This window comes from Oreochromis aureus, linkage group 7 (genome assembly GCF_013358895.1).
Source record: "Oreochromis aureus strain Israel breed Guangdong linkage group 7, ZZ_aureus, whole genome shotgun sequence".
Taxonomy (NCBI): domain Eukaryota; kingdom Metazoa; phylum Chordata; class Actinopteri; order Cichliformes; family Cichlidae; genus Oreochromis; species Oreochromis aureus.
In genome coordinates this window covers 24,930,515-24,946,142 of record NC_052948.1, presented here as the reverse complement: position 1 = coordinate 24,946,142, position 15,628 = coordinate 24,930,515, and the positions used below count along the sequence as shown (strand labels likewise).

Below are 15,628 nucleotides of genomic sequence, written 5' to 3'. Positions count from 1 at the left end.
ATGCTGTAAAAGGACTAAACTTCAGCCAGGAGAACAAGTGAGATAATCCATCCACAATACGAGGTTAGTCATTCATATACTGCTGCATGGGCTGTGCTGTAGTTACATCGTAAGGTTTTAAAAACTGAGCTTAAATAAATGATTAGCAGTAATAAAAGCCGAGGGAGGTCAACAGTGATCACTGACTGTTTTAGGAGCTTTTTGAGATTAAATAGAAGAAAATACAAAACATTAAACATGTTAACAACACAAAAGCCATATTAAACCCAGACTACTTTAGGCCCGGAAGTAGGATTCGTCACGTCATCACTGAACAACCGGATTAAGCGCACTACGCGTACTACGTACGGTGCGTACTATAAGTACGGGAAGTGCAGAAGTGCGAGGCTTGTGAAATGGGACGGTCTAGCCTTCGTCGCGCTGTTCAGGTTGCCTAGCAACCATGATACTAACCGCGAGAAATGTTTCATACAGCTTTGTTTGACAGAAATGAAGGAGAAAGAATGTTTTGTTGTTCATTCATTTTTGTCATGACATCACTTTGATTACTTGAGACCACAGGACTGTAAAACATGATAGTTGGACTTCATTTCTGTACTGAACAGGCATTTCAAGATTAGTTAGTAAATAATAATTAGCTAATGTTATTCATGAGACTAAAGTCATCTCACTGTGGTAATGTTAATATAATATGGACAATATTATATGTATTGTCAGATTATATATATATATTTATGAGCTTGAACTCTGGGTCAAAGATGCAGGTAGCAGTTAATTATATTTCCTATCACCTTAAATCTTCACTTAAAGACAAGTATCTCTGACAGTGTATATATAGATGTATTATATATAAGAGACAAACATTGTTCTTTCAATATGTTGGCATTACTAAATTTGGCTCAATGCTTATATATATGTATAAAAAGAAAATGTACGAGCTGTGATAACTGTTTCTGATAGAATGAAGAGCAGACTGATATATGAAATATTCCTTTATTGGGTGAGAAAATCAGACCATGTCATAACTGCTTTAAGTCGTACAGAATAGATATCAGAGCCTTAAACAGGCTGACTTCTGCTAAATGGGTCAAACTGGGCAGAAAGTATACAAACACATAACATCCTTATAGAATATGATGTAACACTATAGATCAACTTAGCTCAGAATATATAAAGCATATAAACAATTACAGCAATATGATGCAACAAACACAGCAGTACTACTAATCCAAAATACTCAAAGCTTCATAGAACTGAAACAAACATTTATTTTTAGCTCCATTCTGCTGCTGATACATACTTTAGGTTTCTGAATATTAAACTTGTTTCTGCCTTTCATAGTGTGTAACTTGAAGGCCCTGAGTACTTTCTCCCACACTGAAAACACTGGAATGATAAATTTATTTGAACATTACCTAATAAGACTGATTCAGGACAGACAATTAGTTATGTTAAACTTTCCTAGCAGTCCTTCACAAACAGGGAACAGTCTGTCTATTCTCTCCATCTGTCAGCTGCTGCTGGCTCTTCCTCCTCCTCTTCCTCACACACTGCTGAGTTTGTCCTGGTGGATCATCAGGGGTGCAAAGCCTCACAGATGATGTGCAGCAGTGGGTCCCTCAGTCTGTCCTCACTCTGGACACTTGCAGTTGTCACACATGGAAATCAAATGTGTGATAAGCTGCAGGATTCAAACACAAGTGTAACTTATAAATACATGTTCATACTTTTATTCCACAATCAGAGAGAAAGAAACAGAGAGGGTGCAGGACAGACAGACAGGTGACAGTCTCAGGTGTATACACTGCTACAAAACAGCACAAGAGAAGGAGGATTTAGTGTTTGTGTTATTACGAGTGCTAAACAAGAAGAGTTCCAGATGGTGCAGTGGACACATGTGTGACTCCTGTGATTAAAGCATCTTTCTTTCAGCTTAACGAGTGAACCATCAGCTCGTTCAAACACACGTTAAAGTCCGTTTGGCTCGACACCACCGAACAGAGGCAGCAATATAACATAGCTAACATTAACAGTGCAGTGAATCCTGCTTGTGCCGTCATATTCAGGACTGCAAACCGAGCAGCATCACTGACTTTCAGCTCGTTGTGTTTGTGGATATATGACTGACTTTAATCCATAAAATCATCACATTCTCTGTAAGATTAAGGTCAACTATATATATATTTAGAAGTAGAGGCTTCGGTAACCAAGTTACCGCTGAAAGTACAAACATCACTAATGTCACATAACTTTCCCGACATGTGGCCAACAGTAATGTTTTAATGTTCTTAAACATTCGCACATAAATAAGTGACATAATATTCAGTACTTACTTTTGACAGTTCACTCTTCGGCCGCTCCCTTCTGCCGTATTTTGCGGCAAAATTATCCACACCCACCGCCGCGCTATGGATTGTGGGATATATGGGACCACGAAGCGTGCACCGGACCACGCTTGATATTTGGGGAAATCGACGGCGCATTTGGAGTATGCATTTGAAGTACACTTCGAATTGGGACAGCCGTCGTCGCGTGGCGGTGACGTAATCGCACTCAAAATGCGTACTTCAAGCGTGCTGTCTCTTAATTGGGACAGAGCCCCTGTCCTGTCTGTGCAATATCGTGCTGAGACCCAGCCTGTTCATCTATGGCCTCTGTGGTGGACACACAAATCACAAAAAATCTAAAGAAAGATATTTTAATTGAAAGATATTTTTCTACCTCAGTTCTCAGGAGGATCAGTTCCTGAACACAAAGCCATAGAAAAAAAAATCCTCCAACCATCCAAGTCATGGTATGCATGTTGTATTTACACATAGCTCAACTCAAGCAACTTGAATTTAAATTTCACTTCTAATTTAAAAATGCAGCTTGTTTTCAACCTCCAACTTCAATTTTCTTCAGTAAGAACAGCTCTCATCTTTAAAGCGTAAATAATACTCGTATTAAAAAAGGTATGGATATGAAAAAATGCTTGAAACACATTGATAAATAATGTATCTGAAATGTAACAGGGCCAGTTCTAATGGCAGGAGTCTTTTTTGAGAAGCAATATGAAGAACATAAAGCACAATTATATATTCCTTTCTTATATATTATAAAGCTCCTTCAACCAAACAACAGACACACACAGGTGTCAGGAACAGTGTAATGGGGGACCAACAGGTGGATGATGGGTGTAACTGGGAGAGGATATTACATACACACATGTAGTATATGTATTAATAGGGTCAGGTTAACCCTAACCAGTGTGTCGTGGGCTGCATGTGGCTCTTCACCCACTAAAGGGTGCTCTTTACCCACATATCCGGCTCTTTACCCACTAAAGAGCCGCATGTGGTTGCTGACCTCTGCTCTAGGAGGAGTAGCAATTCCTGTGAATTGCAGAGGCATGGACAGATGGATGAACTGATAGATAGATGCGTCATCAACGCAGAAACTGATCTGTCTGTTATCTGGATGAGCCAAAAAGCAAATTACTCCAAGGCACTCCCTTTTTAATAGCATTTAAAGTAATATATTAATGATCATATTGACACACAAAAAACCCAGTCAGTTGAAAATATTTTTTGTTTTTAATTTTTTGTTTTTTGTTTTTTTATTTTTAATTTAAGTTTATTATTGGAGTTTATTATTTTTTCTCCTTCTTCTCCTTTTTATTATTATTATTATTATTATTATTACTATTATTATTTATGATTATTTATTTATTTATTTTAGATTACTATATTAAGTATTCCAAATTGCATATAGCTAACACAGGCAAGAGGTCCAGCTGTGTGACTGAAATGGACCAAGGCAAAGCCCTTATATGAAATAGTAGGCTAAATGACATCCTCCTGTCAAACACCACCCTTCAGGCCACCCTAACTTCAAGCTTAAATGCAATTAAAACTGTTGGGTTATTAAAAAAATCAACACTGTCCAGTTGCCATAAAGGGGATAGTCAGCCATAAAGACCAGGGTATAAATGTGGTTATTGCTGCTGTAAAGTTGGACATTTTATCATGCGAGTCTATGAGGGCTGACGTATTTTTTCAGCCAGTATCAAGTGAACATTCAAGGAACTGTTTTTTGTTCTGCTTCATTCTTTCTTGTACTTACAGTCTGTTAGGCATCTAACACATAAAAGTGGATAGAGTCATTTATTCACAAAGGGTGGCTCCTATAAAGTACAAACATTTCTAATTATGGGTTGTGTATGGATTAATAGGGGGAAAAAAGGCTTTTATTCATATAATATTAGTCAAATTCAGTATAAAGTTTTTAACAACTGAAAAGTCTTAATGCCACCGTACTGGCCTCTGTACTAGGAGTGTTGTATGTGTTATGTTTATCCCACTGTTGTCAACCATAAATGCAAATCAAGACACATGACCTTGTGATAGGACACATCGAGTGTCCTAAAGTTAAGGAAAAAGCAGATGAGGGAATACTTAATTTAATGATATCAAATACTATCATCACTTCTGCAGATGTGCAAACAATATTAACATGCATCGACATGTCATTCTTGTCAAATAAAGGCAATTAGTCACAGAAAAAGACCTTATATGACTTCACAGCAAACAGGAATACATGTAATGGGTTTTATGATGGGTAAAAGTCCAGTGCAGCCATAAACGCAAGCAGATCGGCACAGACGAGAGGCAGATCAGTCGGGACTGACGAAGACACAGTCGGACAACGACATGGAGAATATTTATCCACACTTCACTGCAACAACACTCCTCTGCTTCATCCTTCTGATTCCGTTTCAAACATTGGCTCAAACCCCCTGTGAGTATCCATCTCTGTTGTTTCACCTGTTGTTTACCTGACTGTTGATCTCTGTTCCTATAAAAAAAAATAATGGGCTGCGTAACAGTGCGTTCAGTGGTATCTATGGCACATACAGATGACTTATAACTTCTGCCATTTAAAAAAGTATTGTAAAAAGTGGGTTAAAAAACACACAAAGCAACTGTCTCAAAATAAATACAATTAACAGTGTTTTAAGATGTTTCATATATAAGCAAGTGTCTCATATTTTACCTTAAATGTTGATCCTAAACACGTTTATCTCTGCAAAGGTAAGGGTTCAACACCAGTACTTAGTTCTCACACTAATCAGCTTTTGTGGTGATGGAAAATATCCTACTGAGTCAAATAAATGATATTAGTAAATTCTAAAAATAGCAGTAACAGTCGGTGGTTGCCCCGTTGGGTTTCAGACAATATTGGAACTTGGGTTTCTTCCTGCTTAGATCAATCCAGTGATTTTCATGCACAGAATAATCAGATTGTCAAAAACAACAATTATGTAATCTGTACAGAGTAATCATGCTTATGTGCTAGTCACACCACCCAAAGGCGTGAGTCCAATAACCTGCCATGTAAGGCAGTTTTAGCAGAATCATGGTCTGAAGGCAGTGTCGTGTCAAACACATTTGCTTTGCCTAGAGGAGCACTGTAGACTCTCTGTAAGCTCCTCTTGTTAGTCTTTTTTGTGTTATTCATTATTATTATTATTATTATTATTATTATTATTATTATTATTATCAGAGTGAATTGGACAGCTAGTGAAAGCCTGTGAGCTAAGAAACGAATGAAAGAAAAGAAAGGGGAGGGGGTCAAAAGTCTAGAAGCCAAGAGACACGCTGTCACACTGTTTGGTGCATTTTTTTTAGTTCGTTCTGTTCATAGTTCATTTAAGTCATTGTCAAGTTCATCAAACAAACATCATTAATAAATGTGCAAAGGAATATTACAATTGCAGATGTTTAATGTATTATTCCACTAATCGTGTAATATGTTTAATAGTAACTTCTACTTGTCCATGTGTAGTTACAGTTTTTATTTTTTTATTTTATTTTTTTTAATAGCTTGTAATCTTTATGCATTTATTAAACTAACTTGACTTTGTCAACATCTAAAAAACTGTGCTAGTTTTATTGTGACTGTTTATTCCTTGTACTCCTCAACATTTCAGTAAACTACACAGTTTTTCCAAATTCTACTTCTTTGTAAACTGTCTTTTGAGACAAAGATGAAGACAAGGTGATAAAACCACTTTTGCTCAGAGCAGTTTCCACTGTGCTCCCAGATATGAATGTTTCTTGGAGCAGAGTGGGCTCAATTATTGTGGAAAGAGGAGAACAACAGACATATTCTAACAGACAATGTTCTGTCTCTTTAATTAGAACATATGTCTTTTTTCTTCTCCCCCAACAGCGTGTACTGCTCCTTCAAGTGTGCAGTTTCCAGAAAACAACAAAGAAGGTGACAGTGTTGTGGTAATAGATGCCCCGTCAGATGTGACCCTTGAATTTACTCCTCCAGCTGCAGACCCGAACCCATTTTCACTTAATGGAAAAAACCTGATAGCTGCGAGGGTGTTTGACTATGAGGTACTGTCAGTCATGACTAATAATACCAATAAGATTAAAACTCGTCTTTGTGTCATTTCTACAGTAAAATCTCTTGAGCATAAAATTTGTTTTGTTTGCAGACTCAAAACAGTTTTCCGGTCCGCATCACGTGTAGAACAACCACAGGACTGCAGGTAAAACTGCCTTTAAACATGCTGAGCAGGTTTAACAATAAACATCTTCAGTTTTTCACTCAGCTGTGTGTTTTTTACAGACTCAGACTTTGCATGTACTTAATGGTCATGTGTTATCTAATACACTAATGTCAAATTAAATCTGTTTCCAGACAAACATCGTCATCATTGTACTCATTACTAATTTGAATGATAACCCTCCCGTCTTTGATAAAAATCCATACGATGTTCAAGTCAGTGAGGTAAGGGTTGAAATAATAGAGAAGTTATTATTTGTCTTTGTAATTCTTTAATCTATTTATTAATTTTTGTGTTGTGGCACAAGTAGATAGCCCTCGTATCATCTGTTTAAATGTACCTTATTTAGTGGTACTTTTTTTTTATATAGATGGCAGCTATAGGGACCACTGTGGGTCAGTTCGCTGCCAAAGACTTGGACAACCCCCCCACGCTCTACTATACACTCACATCTGAATCTGTAAGACTTTTTTTTTTGTCTCACATGAGACAGCAGATATTAGTTCCACCATCTTTGAGCAGAGTAAGATCAAAGATGCACAATGATCTAAACATTTTTATTTCCTTTTTCATATCTGCAGAATGACTTCAAACTGCAGTCACAGACTAGCGCAGTTATTCTTGTTAATGCACGTCTTGATTATGAAAAAGTCAAAACTGTGCAGTTGGTATTGCAAGTTCTGGTGAGTAGTCAACATTTCTGATTATACACAATAACAGTTTCCTCCTAACTCTGGAGGATACCTATAGTTTTTCTTTCTGGCATTTGGATGTTTCTTCTTCTGACATTTTTTAGGACACACAAGCGCCAAAAAACTTTACTGCCACCACAACTATTGTAGTCACTATCTTAGATGGGGACAACAGACCGCCATGGTTCCAGCCGTGCACCACACATAACATGGGTGGGAATGTGATTTGCCAGAGTAGCGGCTATACTGGATTTGTTGTCCTTAATGAACAGGAGGTGAGTTACTCCCACTATAGTAATTATATGTATTATATACATATATAAAGTATTATATAGAGGGGTATTTTATCATTTAATACTGTTAATGAATCAGAAGGTTTTAAATGCTGTTGGATGACCTGATAAACACTTTGAGGCTATAACTGTGATTTTGCTTTCGCAGCCTGGAGTGTTACCACTGAAACCAGGACCTCTGTACGCCATTGATGGAGACTCTGGAATAAATGAGGCGATAACATATTCGTTCCTAAGTGGTATATAACTTGAATTATAACAAACAATTGTAAAGTTGTTGATTATTAGCAGAAAGAAGAAGCCTAGTTTGTCTGTGTTTGCAGGAAATGAAGCTAGTCTGTTCGCGATCAACTCAGACACGGGGGACATTACCATGCTGAAGCCAGCTGATGTGTTGGGGACGATCACTTTGACAGTGCTGGTAAACACAACATATTCTCTTGCTGTTATCGAATAATGATGGTGTCATCTGTGCTAAAAACTGTAATCAAATTGGATTTTTTTTTTATAGATGTAAGTAAATGGATGTAGGATGTAACCAAAACAGTAAAAAAACAAAACAAAAAAGAAAACCCAGCTTAAACTATCCCACAGAGGCCTATTGTTGATGTTCACAAGATCACTCCGATTCTGGCCAATTCAGACTTTTAAATTTAATGAACAGGAAAAAACTTTTAGTTAGGTTTACTTTATTTACATTTATAATATATTTTCCAAAACAAAGTTACAAATAGTTACTTAATTCCTAGTTCAACATATATTTAATATATCCTTTGATATTGAACTAAAATTAATTTTAGAATAGAATAGAACAGCCCTTTACTGTCATTGTACATGCACATTGTTCTTACAGTCTGGTAAATCATTCACTCCGACATCTGCATTACTTCCAATGCTGCCACATTCTGCTCTATGTCCTCCACCTGAGGCCGATTCTCATTCCCAAACTGAAGCCAGAATCTTCTTGCCTATAAAGAGCAGACAGGCAATCTGTTGGTCCCTAAACATGACACAAAATTGGCAGAAAATCTTATTAAATTATTACATCAATAATTTAAATGTATGAATTTCTTTGTCAGGTTAATCTCAGGGAATTTATTTCAGTATTATATAATCCTGATGTTTTCAGCTGTGTTTTTCTTTCACAGGCCAGTCAGAAAGTGAACACTCATCAGTTTGCCACCACTACCATCACAATCAGTGTCCAAGTCAAAAGCTTACACCCCCCAAAATTTCAGAAAGATCAGTATGGAGGAGTCATCTCTTCAGTAGGCACCATGGCAATGGATCTGACAAACAAGGACACGCCACTGCAGATTATCGCCACAGATGACGATTATGCTGCCACAGCGGTAAAATGCAGTTACTCAAACCCCTAAACACCAATGTGACTTGGTGAAACAAGTGTTTATGGTTTGTTGAGGTGAAAAGATGGATGGATGGATGGATGGATGGATGGATGGATGGATGGATGGATGGATGGATGGATGGATGATACCTGCTCATAGGCTGTGTTTCCAAACTTTTATTCTTCTTCTAGGTTTGACTTATGTTTCTTTTTTCCCTGTAGTTTTTTATGGAAATGGAAGTGGGAAAAAAGAGCTAACAGTTCTATGTCTCGATGATCCATTTCATAATGTTTCCTTAGCATCTTTTGTAAATTTCCTGAAATGGCATTTAAATGTAGTTTACAAACACTTGTATTGATAATTTGTTTAGAAACAAAAGAATGTTCCAGCAAGACTGTTTGACTTTTGTTATGTACAAGTTTGTTAAGTGAAAGCTCATTTTGGTAACAGCCAGCAGTGATGCATGTCCAGCCATTCTGTCAACTGTTTCCAGACATGATGTAGTTATTTTCACTGATGGAGAGACTTATACATTATTTCATGACATTATGCAGTTTAGTGGCAAACGACTTATCCATTGTATCAGAGTGTGTTTGATTACTGACAAAGTCTTTTGGGGGTTTTCGATCTACTTCATGCTCAGCACCAACTTTTTTTTCCTACATATGTTGAAACAGGGTCTGAATCCCCACATCACTTATTCCATTAGCGGGAGGAGCGAATTCTCCATCATTAACGGCTTCTTATTCATGACTAAGGAACTCCCAGAGGAAACCCTGTCCCTGGAAGTGAGTGTACCAGTCTAGTTAAAGTTAAAATGACTGATGAAATGAGCAAGTTTCTTATCAAGCATTCAACTTCTTCTTTGAACTTTCAGGTATTGGCAGTAGATTCAACCAATGATGAAACAGCCACAGCTCAGCTGTCAGTGGAGGTGAAATTAGGTAAACGAAACCTTCCACAATATGCTGCTGACTCCACTTGTTCTGTCAATGTAACAAATGGGCTGGTACTTGTACAGCACCTTTCTACTCAGTCAAAGCTCAAAGCTCTACAACAAGTCCCATTCTTCCAATCACACACACATATTTATACAGTACTTTTATACAGTATTATCTATTCACATCCACACACACTCCCTCACCAGAGGATGTACTAGGGTACATTGCCTGAGGATACTTCACCATGTGGACTAGAAGAGTCTGACCTTGCATTTGGTAAACGAAGTACTCTAACTCCTGAGCAACCCCCCCCCCCCTCCCCCAGCATACTGCTTGTTCATCAAGTACATTCAAACATAATTTATAAATCAAGATCTTGTTGTTTTAAGTGTTCTCAACTGAAAGATCTTCTATGTCTATATAACTGATTTTCAATGATCCAAAAAATCGTTTTATGAATTTGTGAAACCAAGATGTAAATGTAATAATTAATCTCCTTTATCTCCCTTTCTATGATTCCTGGGTTTCCCTATCATCATTTTAATGTCTCTGTGAGTTTATCCCTCTTTCAGTTTATTTCTTGTTTTATTTTGAAAGTTGGTTTTTAAGGAGGGTTTCTTTGTCTTCGTGGTTTTGTTTTTTTTCCCACTTTTATTTATTGGATTAGTTCTCCTGTACATTGTTACCCTTCTGTCCCTACTATGTGTTTTTTCTTGGTCTTTACTGAAATGTTAATTGTTCCTTCCACTGCTGCTGTGTTCTCCTTTGTGTTCTTTGTTGATTTGTACCCCTTTAAACTTAAAATGCAAGTTTCTTTTATTTATTTTTTTTTACCACTTGTCAATCTGATTTTCTCTTTTTGTGTCACTAACTTAAAAACTTTGCCTTAAACATGATTCAAGGTCTTGCAAAGAAATTATGATCAAAATTTACGTTGCACCCAATCTGAATAATTTATAATACCAATATTTAGAGTGTAATTTTGAATGTCCCAGATGAAAGAGGGACGATGTGAAAGAATTGGGACTCTAAAACAGTGACCCACACCATGGGCTATCACACCATGACTGATGCTCAAAGTTGGTTTACAACCAAAGACAGTCCTGGATGAACTTTTGATGGTGTCAGAAGTTTAGGATGACCATCTTGCAGTGCGACTGCAATTATGACATATGTCTACTCACCCACCAAATAGGAATCTTTCTTGAAATGGCACTGATCTTAACGACAATTGCACTTGACAAACCAACCCAAATGGAATAGATGGAAGTAATATGTGCACAGTAAAATGTTTGGAACTCCAACAAAGAAGAAAGTCTTGTTGATTTGAGGCCACAAAGCCTGCCTATATGACGTGTCCTTGAGTTGTCATGGCCAATCCAGCGGAGTGTGGCATTAAGACAGATAGCAGAAGAATAACAGCTATATCCTGGCCCAGACTGAACAAGGATTATCTACATGCAGCAAGATTCATGTCCATGTGGCTTGCAAAGACCTTTCAAGAATGCTAAAATGGCCGTGTATAGACACCTCAAGCAGAAAATGAGGACACAGGTAAAACCACTAAGCTTCAAAGTGTGCTCTCCTCCCAGGTCTCACCACCACCAGTTTACCTCTGACTACTACAGATTTTATGACCTCGACAACCATAGGTGAATCCACAACCAGTACCAGCGTCTCAACGACCAGCCCCAGTGAGAGCACCACTAACTCTGCTACATCCACTGAAGACAGTTCTTCAGCCACTAAGCCCACTCCCAGCAAGGCACCACCAGGTGCTTACCCATTACTCTTCATCAGATCAAATGTGGTCCTTTGGAAAAAAACACACACAAACTAGCAGTAAATCTAAAAACAACCATTGCCAGGCAAACAAAGGATTTACCACCACATATTTTAACACACACACATATTTTTGTTTTGTTATTTTTGTTATTATTTTTAGAAATGACCTAGGGGAAAGGGGTAGTACATGGGAGAGAAAACAAATGAAATTCACAGGAAACAAAAAAAATTGGATAATCTTTGAGACTAAAAATGTTTGTTTTTTTTAAATCCCTCAAAAAAGCTTGAATATTTGTTTAGATTAAAAAATCATCAAGTTCAGATGAAAAGTTCCCAAAATAATAATATTTTTTATTGTCATCCAGCCTTATTTTAGACAGGAATATACTTCTAATTTCCTATAAAGTCTTTTTTCACATTGTTCTAAAGCTATAAAAATGTCATAAAAGTCTCATTGTTGGTATTAAGCATTAAGTATTGGCCCATATACTACTCATTCATCACAGCAGTTATTCCTAAATAAATAGATAATAAATTAAGAAATAAAAGTGCAGTAAAGGCTAGTTCAAATAAATCTTCAATATGTTCTGGAAGCTTAAAATGTGTATATGTCCAGTTCATACACAGCATAATAGATGGATGTTGATCTGTCCATGCATTTTGAAACTCCAGCTACAGTCACGTTGTTTCCCTTTGTTCTTGTTTGGTGTTAGAATTTGGATATATTAGAAAGCCATATTATTAGTTACTATTAGTTAAATAATCCATTTACATTCCTTCAAAATGCATCAACAGCACAAACACAATGGTGTGGACTGATTTAATGACTTACAGTAGACAAGATTACATCTAGGAGAAGCTAGTCTGGTGCAGGGGAAACTTATAGAGTGGCCAAGCACCCAGATCCACTATCCAGGTGGATGAGATATTTTTTTTAAAAAAAAATCACTTTCTCCTGAGTTGTTATAAAGGAGAAAACTCTGCATTAGGCGTTTTAACACGCGAGTTTATGGGGTTTGACTAGCAAGTCTCAAGTGGCCACTTGAGGAACTGCAGTTCTTGGCTTTGTCTTGATTTTTGAGCTTGCCACTTGTTCAGGACGGACTTTTAGCATGGCATTTTTAGTAAGTGGCGTATCAGTCATTTCATTTTTCTTAAGCTATGCGCAGTCACCCCTTACCAAACCAGTCTTAATCTATCAGTTTTTGTGCTAAAGTTACTTAACCGCAGCTTTAGTGTGCTAAACTTCTACGTTTTGCCTAAAATTTCCATTCCAAGTAACAAAGATTAATCAGACATTTACAGTTAGAATTATCACTCCAATAAAAAGCATTTGATGAAAAACTCTTCAGTGTACAAAAAGGGTTTAGACTCTTTAATGAGGGTGTTTTATTGTTTCTGCAGTCAACCCATCTGGTGAATATGGAACAGTGGAGATGGCAGTACTGGGTGCAACCTTGGGTGCTCTCCTGTTAATTTGTTTGGTGGTCATTGGTGTGCTTGCCCATTGCATGCGGAAGGGGAAGGCAGACTGGAAGAAGATCTATGAAGCCAACAAATTTCGAAGCTCCGTAAGTTTAAGGTTTAGGTGTGGGTGAACTTTCACATTCATCCAGACTCATCCCTTTCCAACATGTTGGTCCTTACTAGTCACACATTTTCATTTTTGACCTCCTTGGTTTCAGTTGAATAGATTTAAGGACAAGATAAAAGATTCCTTATGAAATATTTTATTTGTGCTATTTTCACTTGTTTAATGTTTATACACATTGTGACCTTTGAGATTCAGGCTAAATTACAGCATAAATTCACACTAAGAACCCTTGTTTTCAAGCACAGTGGTAAGATGTTTCTTGTAGCTGGTCACAATGTTTGCGCACACCTGAGGAGGGATTCTGACCCACTTCTCTTTACAGAAACTCAAAATCCTGTAGGTATCTTGGCTGCTTGGTAACTAGAAGACCAAATCCCCACACCAAGTGTGGGGTTTTTTTCTGGATTTTTGGTTGACATTCTGTCTCCATTAATGTTATCATAACAATTAAAGACTGTTCATTTCTTGTAAGTGAACAAACTTTCAAATCCAGCAGAGGATCAATTAATTATTCTATTCTGTATTCAATATTTGTCCCACAGAATATCTGTCAACAGCCAGATGAATTAACATAAATATGAAAAATATTTTGAGGTAATTTTAAGCAATGGGAAGACTATGATAAACTGGGGAAACAAATATCTAATGGAGGGCCAAGTTATGCTAAATGCAAACTCAGACTGTCTGTTTCAGTGCATGAAATAAACTTTCCATCAGATTCTGTGTCAATAATCCTTCAGGGAAAGTTTTCTGAAGCTAGTTCAACAATAACCCACAGCAAAAAAAAAGCCTCTGGCGATCAGGACCTTTTGGCTAATCTTTTGTAAACGTGTCTTCCTCCTTTTGATTATTTCTCTTTGCTCACTTCTGTTTTAGCTCCAACTAGTCTAAGAGTAATTTAATTAGTAGAATATTAACCTTGACCATTTTTTCCGCACTCTGGAAAGGAGTCCACATTGATTTAGCAGTGTGCAGTGTTTTACCTGTAGCTTTTGGGTTGTTTGCTTTGATTCTGGTTGTTAACTTCCCTGAGCAATCTGTGGCTCTAAATTTCTTAAGCTAGCCCTTTTCTCTTTTTTTATGTATTCTTATTGACTGCATAGTTCACAGTAAGATTTAGGACAAATGTTCAATCAGTTTTACAATAAAAAGTCCAACATCTACAACTGGACAAGAGCATTTATAATATGAACAGACAGAGTTTTGTGTCAGTACTTGTCATATAGAATAAAATGAAGACTGTTAGCTAAATATATTTAGCTAACATTTAGCTATATTCCCTGACTAAAGCATTTGAGGTCATTTTTTTCTCATCATTGGGATTTACTTTATGAAACAGCATTAAAGGAGATTCAAAACAGCAAGCTAAGTGTAGAAAATGTCTAGTGGAAGTCGTAGTAAGGACATAGTTTTACCATTGTGAATCCTTGATTCAAAAACAAGTCTGGAGGGAGGGGTTTCTGAAGCTTTTCCATGAAAATATATGCATTGTATAGACTGCTGTAGCAGCTTGTTGTGAATAACACTTTCAAGTCCTATTGTTTATAAATGTTCTCCCCTTTCTGATGTTCTATCCACAGCTGGGTCAAGGCCCAGGCCAAAAAGAGGGCATCCAGTACACCAATGAAGCCTTCCAGCGTGATGATGACGGAGGAAGCACGGGCTCAAGTGGTCCAGAGACAAAAAGTGAACAGACACTAAAACCAGCATGGGTTAGCCCAACCAAAGAGGCCATTGAAAGGTCTTCTGCGCCACTGCATGACCTTTTGCCTGATGACACCAGTGATGTAGGCTCAGATAAGACTGACAGCGAGAAAGAAGTAAAACCCATCCTGACAAAGGAGAGGCGTGTGGAGGAGGGGTACAAGTCTGTCTGGTTTAAGACAGACATTGACCCCAGTGCCAAGGAAGAGGTGGTCATTCTCCCAGAAAACAGGGAGGACAGTGAGGAGGAAGATGATGAACCGCCCTCAAGCAGCAAAGAGCATGACCGGGATGGAAAACGACAAAGAAACTCCAAGGTCTTGTTTGCTGATACCGATTTGGACAGTGGCCTAGGCGTGAAAATAGAGGAACCGGGAGACGACTCAGATGGTGACGAAGGACTGAACATTGATCTGTAAGCGTAGCAAAAAGACAAGAACATGGCGGAAAGCACCTATAATAAAATCGAATGATTTTTTTTATCAGTCAAGCACGTAATATTCAGCCTTATCAGGCTATTATAAAGGAGCAGTCACACAGAACCAGCACAGCGTACACCTTATGGAAAAAGAAATTTCAAGTATGAATCAAAAGCTAAAAAGTTTGAACCTTTAGATTTTATGTAAATGTAACATATTGTAGCATCTATTCTTAATGTAAATGTGTCATAATAAATCAATGTGTCATAAATTCATTAAAAACATTATT

General features: G+C 37.4%; 1 protein-coding gene across 2 annotated transcripts; it reads left to right on the top strand.

The window, feature by feature from the left end:
- The first annotated feature begins 4,564 nt into the window (after positions 1–4,564).
- cdhr5b (cadherin-related family member 5b) lies at positions 4,565–15,628 on the top strand. Of its 2 annotated transcripts, XM_031736299.2 has the most exons (15): positions 4,565–4,779; positions 6,214–6,389; positions 6,491–6,544; positions 6,697–6,786; positions 6,933–7,022; positions 7,144–7,245; positions 7,359–7,529; positions 7,696–7,786; positions 7,871–7,968; positions 8,696–8,899; positions 9,574–9,684; positions 9,774–9,840; positions 11,430–11,612; positions 13,027–13,193; positions 14,797–15,628. In XM_031736299.2, exons 1-15 carry the CDS (start codon positions 4,692–4,694, stop codon positions 15,337–15,339), a joined length of 2,235 nt encoding a protein of 744 aa, XP_031592159.1. In that variant the 5' UTR covers positions 4,565–4,691; the 3' UTR covers positions 15,340–15,628. The 2 variants fall into 2 exon arrangements, with proteins under 2 accessions (XP_031592159.1, XP_039470424.1); XM_039614490.1 differs by lacking the exon at positions 11,430–11,612 and having other exon boundaries at positions 4,566–4,779.